The sequence below is a fragment of the Stegodyphus dumicola genome, chromosome 5 (assembly GCF_044657685.1).
Source record: "Stegodyphus dumicola isolate Sdum_Otavi_A_Nest chromosome 5, ASM4465768v1".
Lineage (NCBI taxonomy): Eukaryota > Metazoa > Arthropoda > Arachnida > Araneae > Eresidae > Stegodyphus > Stegodyphus dumicola.
This window is the reverse complement of record NC_140772.1, coordinates 100,816,603-100,842,291: the sequence shown is the minus strand read 5'-3', so window position 1 is coordinate 100,842,291 and position 25,689 is coordinate 100,816,603. Positions and strand designations below refer to the sequence as shown.

Here is a 25,689-nt window from a genome sequence, read left to right as displayed (position 1 = left end):
AATACCGACAACTATCGTAAGAGTGTTGCTCCAATTAAAAAGAAAATGGTATCAGCGACGACGCTTAATACATCAGTCGAAAATTATATGTGCGACTTTTGTCTTAAATCTCACCTCTCAAAAGACTGCGACTTAAGTATTTCAGAGAAACACAAAGCACTATACGATCAATTTAAGTGCAAGCGCTGTTTAAAAAAGGGTCACAAAAAACCATTTTGTAAGGCAAAATGGGTTAAATGTAATATTTGCAAATCTTTGTCGCATTTAGAGAGCCTGTGTGATGCAGAAGGGCAAGAAAATAAATCCATTAAAAATACTGCGAGCGCAGCAAAAGAGACAAACGTTAGTTCACTATTCCTCAAAACACTGAGCAAGCAAATTCCTAATGACGTGATTAATTATCAGACATTGAGAGGTCAACTGGTAGGAAATAATTCCACATTTAACGTTAGGTTGTTATGCGATTCAGCTTCCGAAAGATCTTATGTTTGTCAATCTATTTCCAGAAAAGCAAGTTTACCAACTATTGGTAAAGAAAGATTAAGAATTCATACATTTGCATCTTCGAATCCTCCAGTGCGAGAATTTAAAAGAAAAAGACTTTCTCTAAAAAATAAGACAGGGTTCACTCTAATCATCGAAGCACTCGAAGTAAAAACCATATGTTCCAGTGCATTACCCACGTCATCTGCAGAAATTATAAACAATCTTCGCCAACAAGGATTTCACTTATCTGACAGCTGCGATAGTGAAGTGGCAGAGGTACAGATTTTAATTGGGAATGATTACTTGAACTGCATCTTAACGGGGAAAACACATCGGTTAACAGACTATTTAGTACTGCATGAAAGCATATTCGGTTGGACGTTGAGTGGTAGAGTGGGAAGAGAGAGTAAGAAGTTAAGTTCAGGGTCAGACTCCACCGGCTTGTTTATACACATCGATTAGGAAGAGGAAATAAAAATATCGGAACAGATTCGTCAGCTTTGGGAGATTGAAAGTCTAGGAATCTCTGAGTGCGCGTCGGAAAGGGGTTCTGGCGATGAGCGAATAATTAAACAATTTGAAGAGGATTTGAAATATGTAGACGGGAGGTATGAGGCTCGCTTGTTGTGGAATAGGAGTCCAGAGCATTTGGAAAATAATTTTGGTTTAGCGAAAAGGCAGTTCGAAAGGGTGCAGCGAGAGTTAAAAGGTAACAGCTTTGTGAGGGAACAGTTTATGGAAATAATTAAATTTCAGACACAAAACAACATTATTCAAGAGTGTGAGGATACGAGAGAGGGGTACTTTATGCCATTCCGAGCAGTGGTCCGTAAAGATAAAAAAAAGCACTCAAGTTCGAATGGTATTTAATTGCAGCAGTAGCGAAAGAGGAAAGCTATCGTTAAACGATTGCTTAGAAAAGGGCCCAAACCTAAATCCGAATATTTTGGATATCATTCTTTCCTTTCGAAAATTTAAAATTGGATTCTGCGGTGACATAGAAAAGGCGTTTTTGATGATTGGGATAGCAAGGGAAGATAGGCAATGTTTAAAATTTCTCTGGTATCCTGATAATGACAGTGAGGACTTTAAAATTATGCAAATGAACAGAGTATTATTTGGATGTAATTGTTCACCGTTTTTATTGAGTGCAACGATCAAACATCATTTAAAGAAATATGCGGAAACAAACAAAAACTGTGTCGAGATGCTAAATAGCTCACTGTATGCAGACGATTTGTGTTATGGAGGGGAAAGTGTAGAATCAGCTTTCAGTCTTTCATCAGAGGCGGTATCTATTTTGAGAGACGCGAGTTTTAATTTGAGAAAGCTAAACACTAATTCTAAAGAGCTGTGTGACTTGTGGGTTCAGGAAGGGTTGTGTGAAGAAAGTAGGTCTGAGACAGATAGTAAGTTGAAAGTGTTAGGCTTGGTGTGGAACTTAGAAGAGGATGGTTTGAAAGTAGACGTTACATCATTGTTGAGTAGTTTGGAATCGTTGAGAAATAGTAAAAGATCGGTGTTAAGCACAGCAGTTAAGGTGTTTGACCCAGTCGGATTTATTTCTCCATTTGTGGTGCGAATTAAGAGGCTGATGCAGGAAATATGGGAGAGAGGTTTGGAGTGGGATGCAGAGTTGCCAAAGGAGTTACGGTGCAAATGGATAAAGTGGTGCGCTGAAATTGAGGAATTAAACGCGTTGAAGATAGAGAGGTACTACTTTACAGAAGTTCTAAGTAAAGGTCAGTCGGTTGAAATTCATATTTTCAGTGATGCGTCAGTAGTGGCATATGAAGCGGTGGCATATTTTAGATATAAGAATGAGAGAGGAGAGGTATGTGCGTCGTTTGTAATGTCGAAGAGTAGGATAGCTCCGTTAAAAAAGTTGTCCCTCCCTAGGTTGGAATTGATGGGGGCTGTAGTTGCAGCTAGGTTAGGAAAATATTTATTGAAAATATTTCAGGATTTGGTAGGTAGGTTAGTTCTGTGGACGGACTCCGAAATTTGCTTGTGGTGGATAAAGGGGTCAGCGCGTGAGTGGAAACAGTTCGTGTCGAATAGAGTTGCAGAAATACAAGACTGTACCTCGCCTGATAAGTGGAAATATTGTCCAGGGTGGTGAAACAGCAAATGCATTGGTGAAAGATAATAACTGGTAGCATGGTCCATCATGGTTGAAAGATTCTGAAGATCAATGGCCTGAGCAGAAGTTTAAAGTAGAAACTGATTCTCAAAATTTGGAACGTTTAAGCACTTATGTTCAGGTGACTATTCCAGAAGAAGAAAATGCGTTAGACATTACCAAATTCAGCAGTCTCGAAAAATTGTTGAGAGTTACAGCTTGGGTAAAGCGGTTTGTCGCCAAGCTAAGAAAACGTGCCTGTGAAGAAGGTCCTCTTACTGTATTGGAGATCCAAGAAGCTGAGGAGTACTGGATAAAACAAGTACAGAGAGCGAATTACTTTTCGGATATTCAACAACTAGAGAGGAATAATCTAATAACACCAGATTCTAAGCTTTACAGTTTAGCACCATATCTGGACAGTAGAGGTATTTTGCGTGTCAGAGGTCGTTTGGAACAAGCAGAATTAATAGATGATGAAAAACATCCCATTATTCTGCCCAAAACGAAGTTCACCGAACTAGTGATATTTAGTGAACACATAAAAGTATTCCAATCAGGAGTCATGGCAACATTGTCCAAAGTCAGGAATAAATTTTTGATACCTAAAGGAAGACAAGTAGTAAAGAAAGTTATTAACGCTTGCCTGGTCTGTAAAAAGTTTGCAGTGAAGCCCGCCAAACAGTTAACGGGTCAGTTACCCAGAGATCGTGTAGTCCAAAGTAATCCTTTCACAGTTGTAGGCATCGACTTAACGGGAGCAGTTACTATTAGAGAAAAAGCGGATAACCACAAAAAGGTGTACATAGCCTTATTTACATGCGCCGTCACTCGTGCTGTACACATTGAAGTGGTTTCAGATATGTCAGCAAAAAGTTTCATTTTTTCATTACGACGTTTTTTAGCAAGAAGAGGGAGCTGCAAAGTGATTTATTCAGATAATGCCAAGAATTTCCGCAACACATGTGAAATAATGAAAGGATTTAAAAGAATCAAAGCAGATCCAAGTGTGAGTGATTTCTTGACATCCAAAGAGGTAACATGGAAATTTATACCTGAGCGTTCCCCATGGTGGGGAGGGTTCTGGGAGCGTTTGATGAGAAGCATCAAGGAACCTCTGAAGAAAATCTTAGGAAGAGCATTACTGACTTTCGAAGAGCTCTCTACAATATTAACTGAACTCGAGTGTGTGCTAAATAATAGACCTCTAACATACGAGAGCAACGAGCTGGGTGAACCTCGCCCGCTCACACCTTCACAGTTTTTATTGCCAGGACGTGGTACATTTAACTTTCCCGAGCATTTCTTGGAAATTTTTAACAAGGTATCCGACAAAGAGACTTTAACCAGGAGGAAGCTTTACCAATCTAAGCTCTTAAAATTAACATGGATCAAGTGGAAAGAGCAATATTTACTCCATCTTAGAAATGCGCATAACTTTGCTAATCCTAAAACTGAGCGGAACCTTAAGACTGGAGACGTTGTGTTGGTAGAAGGACCAAAACAATCCAAACTACTTTGGGACATGGGTGTAATTGAAAACGTGATTATAGGAAGAGATGGACATGTTCGAGCGTGCCTTGTTCGCACGCCCAAAGGACAATTCCGAAGATCGATCCAGATGTTATATCCTTTCGAGATTTAATTTAGATAGAACTTTTGATATTATTGAGTTTTATTATATTATTAATTATTATGTTCATTTGTGGCTTTGATATATACTAGTATAGATTATTCTTTATATTATTCATTTATATATGTCATACCATTTAGTATTAATCCATTATTAATTAATGTTGATATTGTTATGTAAGTAAGTTTGTGTACTCTTGTTAAAGAGTACATGTGGGGAGTGATGTAGAAAAAAAGAGATAGAGGGCGCTGCGCCGCCCGTATGTTTAGCTAATTAAGAGTTTCGGCAGAGAGGGTTGAGAGGTTGATGAGAGTGGTTGAGAGTGACATAAACTAGATACTCTGTAATCTGTATATAATATTTGTACATAGTCTTCTCTTCATTAAATAGATTTAGTTAAAGGAAAGTGTCTTTGTTTGGCCAATAGAACACAAGAACCACCGATAAAGAAGATGTAAGTAAGTTATTACACCTGTAGATGCAACCAGGATATCATCAAATTATGGGATGCAGAAATGAAGACCAGATAGCACTTAGTGTATGAAACGTTGAAATGTTTGGCCAGCGTTGCGAAGGCCAAATGGCATGTATAAGTACTCAAAGAGACCAAATGGTGTAGTGATGGCTGTTTTCGGAATGTCTGCGGGGTTAACAGGGATTTGATGATAGGCACGAGTTAAATCAAGCGTTGAGAATATGTTCCTGAAAACATGTGAGTGCAATCCTGAATATGGGGTACGGGATAACGATCCGGAATTGTAATGGCATTTAAGCGACGATAATCACCGCATGGCCGCCAGTCACCATTGGCCTTACGAACTATATGCAGGGGGCTTGCCCAAGGACTTTTTGAAGGCTGAATGATGCCTGTTGATAGGATAAAGTCAAACTCTTGGCGTGTAGCTTGAAGTAATTCTGGAGATAATCTTCTAGGTTTTGAGAAAATAGGGGTGCTTTAGTTTTCATGTGATGGAAAACTGTCGACATTGGTGTCCTCTCAAAAGTTTGCGAAGGATTCGTCAAGCTGGGGTAATCGGCAAGAATTTTGTCAAATTCTGAGTTACCCATCAAAATATGAATGCTAGTACTGAGCGGGTGCACACTGGGAAGTCTACCACAAGAATGTAATTTGGCTTGTCCATCAACTAAATGGTTGTTTTTAACATCTATAAATAAGTTAAACTTTGTCAGAAAGTCAACACCTATGATGGGTTGATTGACGTCTGCCAGAACAAAAGGCCAAGTATATGAGCGACGAAAGTTTAAATTGATGGTCAGAAGTTTGTGCCATACGTTGCTATTTTGGTGCCGTTAGCAGCAAAAAGTACCAATGTAGTTGGGTTTTTGGCAGGCTGACTGTAACTCTTAGGAATTGCAGATAAATCGGCTCCAGTGTCGATTAAAAAGGTGAGTTTTGATGATAGATCGGCCAAAAGAATTCGATAAATGTGGTGGTCGCAACGTTGGCCGACAGGCTATCGCCAATCTAGTTTTCCGACTATGTGGAAAAACACATTTTCGTGCATTGGAAAGAAACAAACGTTGTAGCATACCAAAATCAGTATGGTAGAAACACATTTTCGTGCATTGGAAAGAAACAAATGTTGTAGCATACCAAAATTAGTATGGTAGAAACAAATGTTGTTGCACGGTTCTTTATACTGTCTATAGCGTCCATTGGATCTATTACGCCTTCTGTTGCGTTGAGAATGATTATCTCTTCGTTCGCAGGAACGCTCTCGGCTGTTTTTGATGGCTAGAAAAGTTCATTTACTTGCTTCGTCAGCTCTGCAACTTGCTATTCAATGGGAGAGGTAGATGCCGTAGCAACACTATTTATGTGAGATAGAGTTGTAAGATCTGTAATTTTATCAGCTAAAACTGCGAGTTTTGAGAGATCATCACTTAAGGCAGCAAGAATACTCTGTGCATTTTGCGGGAGATGGGATATCCATAGAGATTTTAACAAGGGTTCTCCAGCAAGGTTTCGCATATGATAAAGTAATTGTGAAGGGCGTTGATCGCCAAGTTCTAACCCCTGAAGAAGTGTACGGATCTTTGACTCCTCACTTTCAGAATGCAATTCAATTCAGTGTGCTTTTAGTGTATCATATTTGCCTGTTACTGGTGGGTGTAAAACGATGTCGCAAACACTATTCAGAATACCGGATTTGATTGCAGATATCACATGATTGAATTTTGTGGAGTCAACAGTGATTCCGGCGATATCAAACTAGGCCTCCAGTTGTGCAAACCACAAAGTGGGGTTAACCTTCCAAAATGGGGGGGGGGGCTTGACGGAAACACGTGAGATATTGAGATCATCTGCGATGGGTTGTGGTGGAGCCATGATTCACAAAAACAAATATATATTGCCAATATAACACAAATAAATACACAATAATCAGTCACTAATAAGTTCACATACGATACTATTTCAAAATAAATAAAGTTAATGCAAACATTAAAGTAAGAAAAACACTTTTTGTAGGTAAGCTATCCGAATATAAGCATAAGTTTTGAAGTACTACTACTAACTAAGAATTTGCATGGCTTTCCTCCAAATTATATACAAGAAATATTTGCTCAGTCAGCGGCATATTCAGCATAACACAAATCACTTAGAGAAAAAAAGTATTCCAAAAACCTTATTCTGTTATATGTAACCACGTTGTAAGATTTATATGTAGATCATTTCTAAGTACTCTTAACATTTTGCATGAGGCACATTCACAAGCACGTTGTTAAGGAGACACAATTATTTTCCACACTATTTTGACGATAACACGAAAATAATGATGGATTACGATATTAGTTTGCATTAAGAGACAATATTTCCACTTCACAGCACATTATGAGCACAGAAATTGACGAAACAAGCAGGTTCCAGGAGGCGTGTGTTCACTAACTTGACGGGTCATCATTTATAGCTTTCAAAATGGATGCCATTTTGGGTGGCATATGTTGCTGTAGATAAAACAATAGTAGCTTGGCTCGGTAATATTAACATTTTTATTTAATACTAGAAAAGATATATATTTCAACACATGTTCACTTATACACAGTCACACTGCAGTTCACACGGTAAGCATTTTTACAGGTAGCAAAGTCAACATAGGTAAAAATTCTCGAAAGTCATATTACAGCTACGAGGACATCACAAAGCGGAAGAGAGGTGAGCCAGTACCTCCTACATGTAGGAGGTACTGGGTGAGCATGTGCTTTACCGACGGCAGCCAGGAACAGAGTTAATGTCATTGTCGGGTACAGTTTCGTTATGTGAAGTCTCGCGTGATTACTGACGTCACTTCACTGATTACATGGACCTTATAAGATTACATGGACCTCAGCGGGACGCGCGTCATCGACTTGTCGGCAAGAAAGAGCAGGGACGATCTGGTTTACTTTAACACTGAAACCTATGGCGTTTGTATCACATAACTGTTTTTAATTATTAAATGTGATACGTTGTATAGTGATGACATTATGAAAGCCACAGTTTTTTCCAAATAGGATCTCATTAAAGCACTTTTTACTGCATTTCGTGCATAATTCTTGTACAAACAGCTTTACTTTGGTAAAGCGGTAAAAACTCTAGGCACAAAATTTATGAACTTAATTTTGTGTACAAATAACGTAAAATTAAATAAGATTGATAGTACGTGATGCTTTGAAATAAATAAGTTAAAATTAAACAAGATCTGATAACTTTTTTTAAAAAAATTTAAAGACCATTTTCAGGTAGTGATTTTCAAAACTATAATAACATTACAAAACAATCATTTATTTGATTATATCATCATTAACTTATTAACATTAAAGTGGAATATTTATTTGAGTAATTTATAAATTTCGGAGCATAAAATTTTCTGAGTGTAATGAAGGGGGGGGAAGGTAAAATAAAATCTAGAAGCACTCAGATTTTATATTACGCCCAAAAGGAACCTTTTTTTAACGTTTTGTGTGTTACCTATATTTATTGAATATCATGTTCTTCGCCCGTAAACCACATACATTTGAAAACAGCATAGCTTTAGAATTTCCACACTGGAGATAAAACTGTTATTTTCCGTACAGTGCTTCTCTCTGAACTCGTTGAGAATATATGAAACAGATTAAAACAAATTCGAAATTCAGCCATCCAGATGCCCATCTCTGGGTGGAGGAAGGATTACATTATTCAAAATTTGATGGCTTTAGATACTGTCGTTTTTGTCACAGTGCGAGAAACATACATGTATTCATGCAGATTCCTCATTATTTAATTTCTTTAAATATAATACAGGGAGATCATATTTTGTAACAACAATTTTCAAGGAGACACAAACATTTATAGTAAAACAGCGCAAAATGCTGCTTCGAAACTAACAGCCTTTCTAGGCTACCGCCCCTTTGGGCTAATAAATTAAATTAACAGTAAATAAAACAATCTTATATGCAGAACTAAAAATAAATTTAAAAAATAATCACTGTAAAATACAAGCAAAATTAATTATTACGGTTAAATACAATTTTAATATTAGAATTAAATGTATAAAAATTATTAAGGAGTCAAAAGTATTTATCACTATGATGTATTATGAAATATAATTGAAATAAAATTCCTTTATAGAAATTGTGCTATAATATTCATCTATACTTTTAAAAAAGTAGTACAATTTAGAATTTTAAACTAAATTCGTTTTTAAAATATTTTAGTATTTTTTACTTATTTACACCAATAAAAAGCATAAAAATTGCTTGTTTGAAATTTTCCATTAGTTCAGATTTAAAATATTATTTTCTAAAAGAAGTAGTTACAAATTTCCTTACAGCATAGGAAAAGCTAAAAAAATATCTAGCCCTGAAAGCATGCAATAGTTTTATAATTATTTGAAACGTTAATTATGCTTGATAAATATGCTAAATTTTTAAAAATCAATCTCAACTTCCAAAAAAAAAAAAAAAAAAAAAAAGGAGAAATTCTAACTTGTGAAATGAGGCGCTACAACCAGTTTTTTTTTTTTTTTTTTTTTTTTTACAATTGTACACGCTGCAATAGGCAACCACTGTTAAATTTCTGCAAGTCGTCCCTACTCCTTCGGATGTGATCAAGGTGACTGCCGGGAATGCCTCAGACGAGGAATAAAACTCATTTGGGTTAGTCTATTTCTTATAAGGTCCATGACTGATTACCAACTGGATTTGACAGGTGGTGCCATCTCTTGAACAGAATTTAAAGTATCTGTGAGAATGCCACAGACATTAGGTATTTTTTGAAAGCAAGAGAGATGAGAAATTAGCAACGCCTGCACCGGGAATCGAATTGCAGTCCTCTCAATTATACTCTGAGCGTGCAGACAACTACAACACAGAGACTTGCTAAGAATGCAGGAGAAATACCTTATACACTTTTTAAACCATTTAATATAGTGCTCGGACAAGTTCTCAGATATTGCCGGCAGTTTATAAATACTGTTGTTTTGCATTAATTGTCTCAGTCTCTATTAAGAAAGCATAATAATATTTCCTCAAAGGTAAACAATAGTTTTAAAAAACTTTAATTAAAAGCCAGTCTTAAGATTGCTGAAGGGCTAAAGATTGAATTCTGACAGCCTCTTTTACACAGATACTTTGCTTGCAGGCAGCTTTGTTATAATAGGCTAATTTTGGCTTTAGAAAAGTATAATCAGTATATTTTATTAAATTGCTTTAATATTACTGGTGACTTGATCTATTTCTTTAATTGTAAAACATAATACTTTACAATAGAAATTTGGAGGAAGACTTTGCCTAAATTTTTAGGCTATCTTAATGGATCTATTTACATTTATTTTACTTGAATAACTTGCCAATTTCTGAAGAAAGGAATATTATAATTCTCACATGAAATTTCAAACTGTACATTCTTTATTTTTTCAAATAAATAATAATAATAATCAAATTTTTATTCAAAATTTGCATGAATTAATTAATTATATATTTTGCTCCCACCTTTATCAATTTTGTGCAAATTACAACATAAAACTTCCACACTTTCCATTTAAAATAATCTCTTTACCAAGAAATAAATAGTTAGAGAAATATTATAAAACTTTTGCTTTATATCATATATTCAACACAAACTCAAGTATTTCACAAATTCTAAATAACTGAATATGTGTGTATTTGCAATATACATGTACACCAATTTTACTATGATTTCCTTATACAGTACAAAGTCTTTAATCCGGACTCGTCGGAACTTCGGCGATTCAGGATAAGGGATTTTTCTGGATTATAAATCATCAATTTAAATCTGGTAAGATAGCATGCAGAAATCATAAAATTAAAAATATGAAACCGTAATTTATGAAATAAAGAACAATTATGATCTAAAGGGTATCAAAATTTACAAAAAAAAAAAGGCTTAATATTTATTTGTTTACTTTATTAAACATTTCTTTCAATGTAAGTTGTTTAATTTGCTTCATTTTATGTGCTAATACTTTCTCTTTAATTCTATAAACAGACATAATTTCTTGTTCAGTTACAAAGTTCCGCTGTTCAAGTCCTGTAATTGCTGTGCCGAGAATACCGACTAACTTGTCAATCGAAATTTTTTCGTTTTCACTAACCTCTCTGTCACTTTCTTCATGCCTTTATCCATTTTTTGCAGCAATTCCACTTTTTGTTTGATGGACATCGAAACATGCTTTCGCTTTGTAGATCCTTTGGCAGCTCCAGAATCGGAAACTCTTTTTGACATAATCGAAAGTTCAAGCTTACTTTTTATAAAATTGCTCTAACAGTCTGCAAGAAATAATAAGCCAGATCCAATTAGAAGATTAAGGAACGATGCAATCTGCAACACTAACTGAAATAGATAATTAGATAATTTTAGCCTAGCTTATACTGTCCATTATACATTAAACGCACATGCGTAAATACTACGCATGCGAAGAAAGTTTGTACCTTTGAGGTCCGGATTATGGACATCCGGATTAAAGACTTTGTACTGTATGATTCACTTATTCTACTAAGTTAAAGAGTGTTAGTACAAATCAAACCGAAATAATTTTTCCACTCAGTAAAAATTTCAGTTGCACTCGCTAAAAATCGCTTTAAGAGTTGCTCTAAACAATATACTAATTATAAAATAGTTAAAAAAGATATAAGTAATACATATCTCCTCATTATATCTAGGACTGTTTACATGATTGCTGAGGATTTAAAAGATCATCATTAATCATGGAAAAGGAAAAAGAAAAATAACATTAAAATGCTTATTTATTTATAATATAAAATAGAATAAAAACATTATAATACATTTATACTTAGTATTTTAAATATCTGGGTCCACGGACTCTTTGAATTCTTCATTAGAAAAGAAATCTGCTAACATGTGTTTAGGTATCTCAGTACCTCTTATTTTTATAGCATAACATGCATTTTCAACTTTCTGCAAACTGCATTTTAAAGTGTAAAGTTTACGTTTTAGATCTTTCGAATGGTTACTGTTTACTAAAATGCTTCATAAATATTCTGTAATACTAAACATAATTCAAAAGGTTCTTGAATATTTCCACTTGCTACACTATTTATACATTTTCTCATCAATTCTCCAGTTAAATCTGCGATTCCTAAAATGAAATCAGTTGGAGTCAGTATAACAGACAAGGGTAGTTCAGCTTTGATATAATTTTCTTTTTCATCAGCATCTTCATCAATCTAAAATGGGAGGGAAAAAAAATGAGTAACTAATCATAGTTATAATAGTGAGGGTTTTTAAATGCAGATGTAGATTTATATTTCAAGATTTAATTTCACTGTAATTTCAATCATGTGTCAAACACTGTAACAGTTAAATAAAAGTATATGAATAAAATCTAGTATCAACAAATACCAGTGCCTTAAACAAGTTGCTGCTCACATACAGGGTGCTTCATCGATCATGGGGCAAACTTGGAGGTGGTGGAGCATACTAAAACATGCATTTTTTTATAGGAATGTAGGATCTAAAATGACGGATTAAGGCAGGAACGCAAAAATCGACACGAGAGGAAAATGTGTTTAAGTACAAAATCAATGCAAAGTGCTTCTTTTTAGCAATACAGTATTCAAAATAAATGTTCAAAACTGCGACCACCACAATTAATATATGCTTGGTAACCTCGCAGAAGGGACTGATGAATATTTTGATAAACGACAAGCATTTTGCGCATGCTTGCAACCGCAATGGATAGTCGTGTAATGAGGTCCTCCAGTGAATCAACGGGAATCTTGTAACTGATGCTCTTCAGATGGCCCCATTAAAAAACAAGCAGGATAAATCTGGTGAATGGGGTGGCCATCGAACAGGTCCACCATAGCCAATCCATTGGCCCGGAAATATCCCAAGTAACTGCGGACCCGCACGTGGTTATGGGTTATGGCATGCTGAAATCATATGCGATCATGAACGACAGCAGGAACCTCCTGCAGCAATTCTGGTAGCACCTCTTTCAGAAAAATATGATAACATAAGCCCTTTGTACGTGCAGGTAAGAGGTATGGGCCTATGTGGTAGTCGTTAACAATACCCGCCCACACATTCACAGAGAAGCGGGTTTGGAATGCATGTGGATGTGTGCCGTGTGGATTATGAGTTGCCCACACGTGCATGTTGTGGCTATTGAAGATGCCGTCCTGTGAGAAAGTTGCCTGGTCCTCGTTGCCCATCGGAGCACATCCAATGGGAAATCCACCTGCGCCGCCCACTGCTGCAAGAACTAATGACAGAAATGAACTCGAAGAGGGTAATCTGTCTCTTGTAAGGTTTGGACTCTGAAAATGGTATGGGTGCAAACTATTTTCATGCAATACTCTCCAAATGGTAGAATGACTCAGCTGCAGATGACGTGCAATAGCTCTTGTACTTGTCTGAGGTGATTCATGCACAATGTTCAAGATAGATTCATCAATGTGAGGTTGTCGTGCACTTCTTCCACTCCTAGCGTCAGAGGCGGCTTCAAATGACCCGCTATCACACAGAGACCAATGCAACCTCTCGAACATTGTGTGCTTCGGCATACACCTGTTCGGAACCCGTTCCTGGTACAACCGTAGTGCTGCTCTGTCGTTTCCATACATGTTCACTATGCATGATGATCCTCTGATACATCGGATCGTAGTTTGTCCGGCTCATTATCGCTCTCTACTGCTGCACTGCTACCAATCACAGCTCTAGTTCCTATTACTGTTAGTGTTCCCTTTCTTGAACATTTATTGTGAATACTGTATTGCAGCAAAGAAGAACTTTGCATTGATTTTGTATATAAACACATTTTCCTCTTGTGTCAGTTTTTTTCCCCCCGCTCCTGCCTTAACCCGTCACTTTAGACCCTACATTCCTATATAAAAAATGCATGTTTTAGTACGCTCCACCACCCCTCCAAGTTTGTCCCATGATCTATGAAACACCCTGTATAAATACCTTGATTTTTTTTTCCTATTTATCTGTTAGCTTACAAATATTTATTACATAAATAAATTCCTCAAAATTACATTAAATATATTTTTAGATAAACAACTTCAGGAAAATTTTTTATACAAGACACATCCAAATAAAAGCGAGCCTGTGATTTTTAATGGTATTTATTACCCACATGCAGACTTCTCAAAGAGTTGGTTGTGCAGATTAAAAACCTAATTTGAAGCAGTCAGCAGTGATACATCATTAAGTGACACAGCAAGTAATGCATTATCACAGATTCCTTCAAACAGGCTCAGTGCACAGAAATCCAGTTTTCGTCAGGTGAAAATGGCAGTGGGTCTGGCATTTACATTCAAATGAAGAATATGTATGGAACTACATGTATGTCGCACAGTGCACTGATTTTTATCATAAGGGTATAAGTGCAGCTGTATGCCACGATCAGATCAAAAACATTTAATCATCACTGAAGAATCAGTTACTGCAGTGTGAGAATAATTGTTGAATCTAGGAAATTGCCGACAGGTTGCCTCTGAGTAATGGAAGTGTTAATGCTATTCTAGATGACAAGTTACAATGTCGATGAAGTTCAAGAAAGTTATAATGTAATCATCGATGAGGTCCAAGAAAAAACAAGAATGGTTCTATATGCACAAAAAAAAAAAAAAAAAAAAAAAAAAAAAAACTTTAATTCCTGATGGTATTTATCATCTCATGGACCAATAGTGATAGCCATCCTCTTGTGAACCTCATGGCTTATTTCAACCGAGAAGGTGATTATTCATAGACAACTAATAATGAGTTGTATAATCAGGGATAGAATGACATTTTGCTTAAAGGTATGTTAATCTTGTGCTCTTGTACATCTATTTAACTAACAAGGTCAGTATATTTGTGCAGATATACTATCAACTATTGGGTTGTCGGAAAAGTCATGACGTATTTTGGTAACCTATGTTGACATTTGATTTGTGGAAGTACTAGAGCTAGTCCTATCAATGCAATCGTTATATCATAAATGGCTGATAGGTTAAGCATCATGTTTAATGATATTTATTTTTGTTTTGTTTCTTTTTACAGATTTAACAACAACTGGAAGACGGAAGACCAAAAGTTGCATTTCCGCCACATTTTATTGTTTGACTTTAGGGAAGGGGAAGAACACATGACAAGCCCATGAAAAGTTACGTAACGTGTATGGTGACGATGCTCTACAGGAACGTCAATGCCAATTCTGGTTCAAAACACTCTGTGCTTGTGATTTTGATCTCAATGATGCTTCTCGGCCAGGAAGACCAACCGAGATTGATGACGACCAAATAAAGGTGTTAATCGAGGCAAACCCTCGTTACATGAAAGATTGCAGAAATGCTGAACATCCATCATTCAACGACAATCATCTGAAGAAACTGGGACAAATAAGCAAGCTCGATGTGTGGGTTCCTCACTAACTCAAAGAAGTTCATTTCACGTCACAGATAAACATCTGCGACATGCTCATGAAACGTGAGAAGAATGACCCTTTTTTGAAGCAAATAATAACTGGTGATAAGAAATGGATCGTGTACTATGTAGTGATCGTAATGTGTGGTTCCAAAATGGGGATCCGCCTCACACAACATTGAAAGCAGAAATTCATCAGAAGAAGGTTATGCTCTCAGTGTGGTAGGATTTTAAAGGTGCCGCGCTCTTTGAGCTTCTGAATCAAACAATTAATTCTGAAATGTATTGTTGCCAATCGATAAGTTTGAACGAAGCTCTCATCCAGAAATGTCCAGAACTCATTAATTGTAAACGGTTGTTTTTCAACACAACAATGCAAAACCACACACAGCTTGGTCACTCGACAAAAACTATTGGAGCTTGGATGGCATGTGTTGCCACAGCCAGCATACTCGCCTGACCGTGCACTATCTGACTTTCACGTGTTTCGCGCTCTGGAACAGTCCTTGCATGGTAAGATTTTCTATTCCGATGAGGCTAACCATCAGCACCTTGTTCAGTTTTTTCGGGATAAAGTCAGGTCCTTCTATGCACGAGGAATTCTGCAGCTCCCTGAAGGACGGTGCAAGGTTATTGAATAAAGTGGCCAATATCTCATTGAATGAAATTTATTCTTGGTATCAGTCAATACACTTTATGAAACATAGACAATATGCGTCATGACTTTTACGATAACCCAATATAACTGCTCTTCAGTTTGCAAGCACACATGTATGTAAAACATTGTAATAATTTATTACAGTTTTGTTTTCATTTCAGTTCATCTTATAAATACAGTGTTTCATTTAAAAAAAAAAAAAAAAGAGGTTTAAACATTCGTGAACTGATAATGGATAAAGTTGCAAAGCACTAGTATTTCTCACCAGGTTTTTTGTGTGAGTAAAAAGGGTAAGCTGCATGACGTTTTTACTATTTTCCTCATATGTAAAATAACTGAAGCAGTTTCCTATACAATTCACTATGAAATTAACTCTTCTCATAAGCAGCAGTCTAGTCTGGTTTGCCAGTCTGATAATCCATTCCATATATTCATAACTAAACAGCAGTAATATGACTAGTTTATCATAGCAAGATAAATGTAACTGATATGACTGTTTTGTGATAGCCTAGCATACATGCTATTAAATCACATAAAATTTTTATGACATGCAGTATAACTGTCAAATTAATAAAGTTTTAGAAACGCTAAAAAAATTAAAAATAAAAATCTGAAAGGTTTCAAATTTTAAATTACGTCCAACGGGGCATTTTTTTACATTTTGTACATTAACTTTATTTATTAAATATCATGTTCTTCGCAGTTCAAGGGGAATATCGCAAAATAATTTGAAATTGAGCACATTTTTAGAATTTCCGATATACAGTCTCACGCGCTGGAGATAGAAAGGTGTTTTTCTATACCACATTGTCATATTTCTCGCTTTGAAATTCTTGAGTTTGTTAATCAAAAATTTGTTAAAGATTTACAAACTATGAAATCGATAATAAAACAAATTTAAAATTTGGGCTTCTAGATGCCCATACTCACAGTAGGATTACGTCATTCAAAATCGGATGGCTCTAGGTACCATGGTTTTATCACAATGCGATAAAAATATATATATTTAAGCAGATTCTTCATTATTTCATTTCTTCAAGTATAATAGAGGGCGATAATATTTGGTGGCAACAGTTTGAAAAGTGAAACGGACATTCAGAGTGATTCGATGCAAAGTCAGAAAACGAAAATAGTCCCTCAGAGACAAAGCCCCTTTGGACTAAAAAACACAATGGTATTTTTCAAACAATTCGAACATTTTAAGAGGCACATCATACAAGCCTTACTATAACCAGATTCCAATGGAAATATTTTGGCTGATGAAATGCTTGTAGACATGTTTTATGTCAAAGCATTTCTCTCACTGCCAGTTATACTATATGAAGTGTGCATCTTTTGTGAAAAAATTTACTTTTCATAAAAGAATTTCATTTGTTTTACAGTAATAAATAATAAAATGGACTAATATGTTCATAAATCTTATGTACTTATGACAAAGTTTTTAAACTGTTTGACATATGTAGGTTGCATGATTTGTCTGCTTGTTATTTTAAACTGTTGCAGATCTTCAGAAATTCTCTGATATATTTATTAAGAGGAAAGGAAAAGAAACATATGTAAGTGAATCAGTTCAATTAAATCTCATATACTTCAAGGTTCAATTGCATTGACGTTATGTTAAGAAACTCAGAGAAATTTCTTACTTTGGATAAAGAAGGTGAAAAGGTTGGATTATGTACTTCATTAATGTGAATTAGGCATCCACTTTTTAAGTATTGGTAAAAGGAGACAGCTTCTACATATTCTTGTAAACCTAAAAAACATTGCATATAGAAAAATACAATTTTTTTAACATACATAAATTTAGGTTTTTAGTTACTTACCAGATGGTGCATTACAGATTCTTACAGAGATATATTAATAATAATTTACAGAGATGTATTAATGATGCAAATTATGTGCACAATTCTGCCCCAAAATTGTGACTGTTAAAATACGTACGATTACACACATATATAGATACTAGGTGTACCCGCCCGGCGTTGCCCGTGCATTTAGAAAATGCAGATAAGTGAATAGCGCAGGAATAGTAGTGTAGGACATGTAGACTGTCTCTCTCTCTTCCCCCCCCCCAAGCTACAAAAAAGAAATGAATTGTAATTAATCGATTTAATGTATCGTCAAAACAGCAAACTAACGCTAGAATAAAGAAATCAATTGTTACAATCGAACGTTATTTGAAAACAAATAATAATATCAGTGAGTCAAAAAAACCGTGATTAATTAATTATAAATAATTTTTTTAAAATTTTTCTAATTCAAAAATCGAAAATCGGGCTTCGAGGTCTGGTGGCCAGCCCCTTTGTGCTTCCGTATAAAAAATTCCAGGTCCCTGCGTGCGATAGATTTGGCTGGAGAGCTCGGTCAGACAGACAGACAGACACATTACACTTGCTTTTATTATTATAGATATATATATTATAAATTAATGTGACCATTCCCAAATTCTATCTTTAGCGAAGCCCACAGAATGTGCAAAAAGATAAGCATAAAGGAACATATAACAGACTATACAGAACACATATTCCACAGTGAGAAACATGATAAATATAAGCACAGGAAATAATCTAACGAATTTCCAGATGGGGATAATTATTAACTACTAGGTCATAGGAACAGCATCTTTAAAAGTGTGAAACTGGTGGGTTGCTTTTGAGCTCCTGGACTCGGAATATATTACAAACAGTTTCAGACGAAGTTGGAAACTCTTAGTATTATGAGTGCAGGGCTATGTGATCTTTGAAACAAGATCAGAATGTCACTTATCATATAAAGGATAATAAATGCAAAGTGGTTAAAAAAAATGCTGTAGATTACTAAGATACTTAGGTATATGTAATGCAAAGAATAACATTAACAGTACAGAAACACCAGTCCATCAAACAGACATATTTTTGCTTCTTTACAGAGACAGGTACAATTAATTGTCAATAGCTCTAATATCAGTGCATGAAAGTAAAGAAGACATACAATGACTGCTTCAAATAAGGTTGAAAATATACTAGCAACAATGCATTTATTTGGAACAGGCTATCTTCATTTCACAGTGGGTTAGTAGAAAAATAGTGCATTATCTGATCAGAAATTTCATACTCCGTAAAATAAATACGTATTGGTAGTTACAGTTTGAGATGAAAGAGAATCAGCAATGAGACATACATGCCAGCCAATTACAGATCTGTAAAGGTAATATTCTTTTATGGAGAACATTTTCAAAATAAAAAATTGTATTCCAGCATCATTTGAAGGGATACCTATTATTTCAGGACTATGAAAGTGATTTTGCCATATTTCTTTGGCTACTAAAAATGTTGTAAATAATAACAGCAAAGTAAAAAATTATGGATGCCTTTTAAATCACTCAAATGAATTAAAAGTTCTCCAGATGAATGAATAGGACAATATTGAAATTAATAGCTATTTATTGTTAAATGTAGTTTAAAATTAGCACTGTTAACAAAACACACCAAGCACTACATTCTATCAACATTAAAAATCAACAACTAAACTTGCCATTCCACAATAGGGAAAAGCAAAACAAAAACTTATGTTGAAAATCATAAGTAATAGTTAAGTTTAAATATTGATATTAATTATTTTGCAATTTGAAACCAATGCTCTTTTTTAATTCCATCAGGCAATTGCAGTACAGTACAAAGTTCGATATCTGGACTTGTCGGGACTTGGGCAATTTCGGACCATCAATTTAAATCTGGTAAGATGGCATGCAGAAATTATATAATGAACAATATGAAACCGTAATTTATGAAATAAAGAGCAATTATGATCTAAAGGGTATCAAATTTTACAAAAAAAAAAAAAAAGCTTAATATTTATTTGTTTACTTAATTAAACATTTCTTTCAATGTAAGTTAAGTTGCTTCGTTTTTTGTGCTAATACTTTCTCTTAAATTCTATAAACAGACATAATTTCTTGTTCAGTTACAAAGTTCAAATGTTCAAATCTTGTAATTGCTGTGTCCAGAGTACTGACTAACTTGTCAATCGAAATTTTTTCATTTTCAATAACCTCTCTGTCACTTTCTTCACTATCGGTAGCAGTATTTTCTGAATCTAGAACCATACTACAGATTTCGCCGTCTGTTAATTGATTGATCATCGGGGCATTGTCGTCGCAATGAAAAACTTTAGTTATATCATCTTCATTTATTATCGCTTCTCGACACTTCTTTGCAAAATCCAATAACTAGAAAATTTCACCTTTAGTTTGCGATATCCGAAAACCTTCAAATTCACGGCTTTTATATCATATTCATTTATTACTGCTTCTCCACACTTCTTTGAAAAATCCAATAACTAGAAAATTTCACCTTTAGTTTGCTATATCCAAAAACCTTCAAATTCGTGGATATCATCTTCATCGTCCTCACCATGAAATATGGTAGCTGGCCATAAATTATGCCAAGCATTTTTTAACGTATCTGGAGACACATCCTCCCGCGATCTTGCGATGCTCCACACAGCAGATTTTATGCTAAAATATTTCAAAAATTCTTGAATAATCTTGCCATTGTTCAAGAAATTTAACATAGATTTTTAAAATGCTACTTTATATTTGCATTTCAGCATGTGCAATATTCAGATATTCATAGACTGAATGATAAATGTACAATTTGGAGGGAAGAATGATACGGATACATTATCTTTCACTAAAACTTTAACAGAAGTATGTGCCGAACAGTTGTCAACAATCAGGACTATTTTTGAGTAATCGGGTAAAACCAACCGAATTCAAATGTTGCTGAGCCTTGGGTATAAAATGATTTTCAAACCAATCATTCATCAAAGCTTGTGTTATCCAGGCTCTTTTATTTGCGCGATATATAACGGGGAAAATTGTTACTCTTTTAAATGCTCGAGGTCGTGCATGTTTTCCGATTACGAAAAGTTTGCACTTATGCGCTCCTGCAGCATTTGTGCATACTAAAATGGTTAGTCTCGCTTTGTAATCTTTGACACCAGTTGGAGCCTTTTCTGTAGAGGTTACCAAGGTATTTCGTGGTACATATTGCCAGAAAAGACCAGTTTCATCAGCATTTAAAATTTGTTCTGGAGATAATTGTTCACTAGTAACGAGTTCAATGAATTCGTCTGCAAATTGTTCAGCAACTTCAGTATCAGCTGAAGCTTTTTCACCTGAAATTTTTAATTGTCTTACACCAGGGCGATTTTTAAATTTGGTTAACCAACCTGTCAAATTTGTGCACTCAGTATTTAAGTTAATTTCTTCATGAAATATTTTGGCTTGAGGCATTAGCATTGTACCCATCAATAGCACGTCCTGGCTGCGATGCTGTCCGACCCATTCAACCATCACTTTGTCATGATGTCACTTTTTCTGTTATTCATTGCAAGTAGAGTGTCGGAATCCACAAAAAATTCCTTTTTCTTATGTCATATACAGTTGACTTTCCAATGCCATACTCCTTGCATTATTTTCAGATGATTAGATTATTCAATTATGGCAAAGCACACGAGGGCTATCTGCCTAAAGGGAGGGATGCCATCGTGGAGGAATTTCTAAGGGAACTGGCTTATATACACTTAACACATGGGGAAAACCACGAAAATGCCCATGCAGCAAGCCCGTTTGCGGGATTCGAACCTCAGACCGAACTACCAGTGTTCAGCGCCTTTACCGCTCAGCCGCTAATGGGCCCAATTTTGAGACGAATATGCCCTTATCCAATTTTTGCAGCAATTCCACTTTTTGTTTAATGGACATCGAAACATGCTTTCGCTTTGTAGATCCTTTGGCAGCTCCAGAATTGGAAACTCTTTTCGACCTAATCGAAAGTTTAAGCTTAACTTTTACAAAATTGCTGCAACAGTCCGTAAAAAAAAATAAGCTGGATCAAATTAGAAGATTAAGGAACAGCGCAATCTGCTACATTAACTGAAATGCCTTAGAATCAGTAAAGATAATTTTAGCCTAGCTTAATAGCATCTGTTATTGGCTGTGTATCACAAGATTGGCGATGAAAGCCAAAATGTTCAGCTAAATTTTGTCTTGCTCTTATTGCGTACTGAATTAAGTCTGAATTGTATTACCGTAATTTCGCGCGTATAGTCCGCGGACTATCTGTGTTTAAAATGCGAATTTTTGAAGCTGCGGACTTGAAGTGCGGATAATACGCTGTTCACGGTTAAAATCGTTCAAATTTAAAAAACACGCTGTCGTGAACTGCCGATGATCAAATATAAAAAAAGCGCAAGATACCAAGAAAACATTCGTATGTATCGTATCGATAGTAAACCATAGAGCATAGTGCAGAACGAATGAGTAGTAGCAAGTAGAGCTCCTAAAATCCAGCCTGGCGCATCAAGCGATGGCGGGATATGAGCCATAGAAAGTCTTGTATGAGCACTCACTTAGCGCAACCAGAGTCTTGTATCCCGGGAACCTTCGCACTGCTTTAGCGCAACTGCCAGGAAGGGGAAAAGTAATTGATGCGTCAGCTCGGTTTTTAGGAGCCATAGTAGCAAGTAACTGGAGTACGAAAAAAAAAGCGTGATTCGTTTACTTATAGTGTGGTTTGGCAACACCGAGTGAGTGGAGTCGAAGGTCACATTTCATTACCACTTATCACGAGTATAGCACACGTTGCACAGTATTTTGTCTTTCATCTTAATGATGTTTTATCATAACGTTAATGAAACATCGCGGGGAAAAAGATGGAAATAGAGAAGCGGGCCGTTATTGGTTTAATCCTAGTATTCGGTGCACACGGGATTTGGCGACTTTATGATGAGCAGTGAAAACGGGACATATACGATGAGTAGTTAACGGGTCATTCAAAGAAAATATATAGTTAAACATAGTATATATTATGTATATAGTATATATACTATGTGTGTATATACATATACTATGTGTGTATAGTATATATATAGACGTTCTTTGGATCACTTTTGGTGTTGGCGATAATTTTCAAAGTCGCGCCAAGGCTGCACCGTATACTAGGATTTTACCCCGTTATTTTGAAGTGGACGAGAAAGCGGTGAGAAATTGGCGCAAACAAAGGATGTGTTTAAAAAGCATGGGAATATTGCCGTATTAAAAAAACGTAATTTCGGACTTATAGTCCACGGACTATCTGGTGGTGCGGACTATCTGACGTTTTTTTAAATTTTTTTTATATAAAATCGTGTCTGCAGACTATACGTGCGAAATTACGGTAGTTTAGTTATTTATTATACCTATGTTTATTTCTTGCACATGCTTAAAACTAATCTTCTAAGTCCTGAATAAATAAACTCTCATACATAAAGCTTTATCTAAGGCCGGTGCAGTCTCTGCGGGTTCTAAATTCTGCTACGAAGATCCTTCCTAAGTTTTAAATTTTCGCCGTGCTTAAACTTTGGATCTTAATGCTTTCCCTAAATTATAAAAAACTTCTCATCCCTTAATTTTGCTGCTCGGTACTTCCCCAAATTCCAAAAATTTTGTCTTCCCTAAATTCTGCCGTCCGGTGCAGCCATATTTTGCCACCGCTTCTGGGTTTATGGTGAATAACAAATTAGTTATTCTGAATTAAAATAGCACTAACTGTAATCTTTTTTCCTATGAGTGGCCTATGAGTTTCATTAACAAAATCTATTTTTAGCCTATGAAAAGAAATTTTTGTTGAATTTTCCCTCATCAACATTTCTTAGAGCATTTAAAAATCTATAAAGATCGCCAAGCATAAAAGGTTGCCACACTCTTGCTATTCAATTACTAATATAGAAAAAAAAAAGGTTAGACATCACTGCATGAGTTATTACTGAAGCTGTCCTGTATTGACAAACATGTGATGATAAAAGCAAAATATAATAAATAATGACTCGCCAGGTCAGCATCAGGGATATGAAATAGGTGAATGTTTCGGTTTGAGATGTATGCCAAGCAGACACTTAGCTCCGGAGCCAAACTATTAATCTCGCAAATTTATGCTTACACGATTGTTTTTTTATTACAAGATATTTTATTTAGTGCCTTTTATTTAGTGCCTAAGTGAAATTAAAAATCTGAATTTTTAAGTGAAAATCTCCACATGTTTTATTATGGAAGGAAAAATCAAATGCACATATGTAAAGCATACATACAAAAAAAAAAAAAAAAAAAGGTGGCTTTGAGGTCTGGATTTTAGATCATTCCGGATAACAGACATCCAGATTTTGGACTTTGTACTGTAGTATTTGTATCATTACCATACCATATAGGAATTTCATATTCTCAGCAGTCCAGGCATATCAGTTTCATACTGCTTTCAATATTTTAATTTTCTCTGTAACTCCTGCCCTACTGTCTTCAGATCATGGAGAGCTACTCCCATTACTATGGAGTTATTATTCTGTGTGTATTAAAATAGATGCAGCATTATATATGTGTGTGTGTCTGTGTGCATTGCGATGATTAAAAAAAAGAACTTGCTAATAAATTCTTTGTGCATTTACACATACACAGAATCAATTATAAAATATAAACAAAAAATTGATAAAATGATTAAGAAATCCTCACCAGGACTGAAAGCTCTGAGATACTGAAATACTTCACGTTTAGTCAATTCTAGAGCTATTCCATTGATAACATCAATAACAAGATTATTAAGACGCTCTTCTGCTTCTCTTAAAATTTCATCTTTATTTTCATCACTATAAAACATAAATTTAAAAATAAAACAATATACTAAGCTGTAGTTAGCACTGATTGTTATTGTGAGATATTTTATTGTTTGTACTCATTGTTATAATTATGAAATAATTTTAAAAGCAAACAAGAGGGAAAAAATATAAGATGACTAATGAAACCTCTAATTGAACTTTGTGACACATTGGCAAGAAATTGTGTACAAAAATAGTCTACATTGACAAGTTTCATGCATTTTTCAAAATTTTATTGCAAAATACAATAACTTTTAATGCAAAATGAAATAATTTTTTTATTTATAAATTCATAATTAATGCTATTACAAAACTCTTCTATCATTTGGCACAAATTATTTTATTAGCAGAAACAAAACAAAATTTAATAAAAGCATATGTAAAAGAAGATCGTGGTTAAAATGAGAAATCTGTGAATTAAATTTGCTTTACTGCTTAATGGATTAATAATTTTACATCTTTTATGAACACAGAAGGAACTCAGTATAAAAAAAAATCTTTGGCCATTTTAAAATATGAAGTGCCATGAGATAAAAAATACAGTATGGAAATTGTAGGTGGAAAAACACATTAAAAATAAAACATTTTTGGCACTTTCTATTCATTAAATAAAATCTGCCTAAAACTAAGTAAAATAGCTAAATGGTTTGGTAAATGGAATGAGAAAACAAACAAAACAGAAAACACAAATATATTACGCTTCTCAGCCTTCAAAATAATTCCCATCTATAACAATTCACTTTTGGAAAAGTTCATAAAGTTTCTGGAAACCATCAGAAATGCCTCTTAAAGGGAACAGATTTCAGAACTGCTGTCAAACATTTTGAGATGGCTCACATAACTGCAAATTGTACACCTAATATGACCCTGCACAATTTTAGTAGTCAAAACTGTTATAAACTCATAAAGAGAGAGAAATTAGTCTACTTCTCCATTAACAACTCTCTTTAGCCATAAATTTAGTTTTGCGATGACAACGTTTACTTTATCTTGAATGTGAAACAATGAAATTCCTTTGCCTTGTAACAAAAGTTGAGGCAATTTAAAATAAGAGACTATATCTGCTAAGTATGCTAGTTTACAAAGCCATTTCCAGTCATGTAAACAATTACTCAACTCAAATCTATCATTAAGAAAACACTTAAGTTCAAACAATCAATTTAGAATTTTTCTTCAAGATAGCCAACGAACATTGGTATGAAAAAGAAGCTGGGCATGACTACTTCCCATTTCTTCATATAATTGCG

General features: G+C 35.0%; 1 protein-coding gene across 1 annotated transcript in view; it reads right to left on the bottom strand.

Moving 5' to 3' along the window:
- Positions 1-7,235: 7,235 nt before the first annotated feature.
- Positions 7,236-25,689, bottom strand: part of Trax (Translin associated factor X) — a 30,537-nt gene continuing 12,083 nt past the window's right edge. The window contains 4 exon segments of the mRNA XM_035375661.2: positions 7,236-11,727; positions 11,730-11,930; positions 17,419-17,528; positions 24,300-24,433. Coding sequence (XP_035231552.2) covers positions 11,545-11,727; positions 11,730-11,930; positions 17,419-17,528; positions 24,300-24,433 — 628 coding nt within the window. The 3' untranslated portion in view covers positions 7,236-11,544.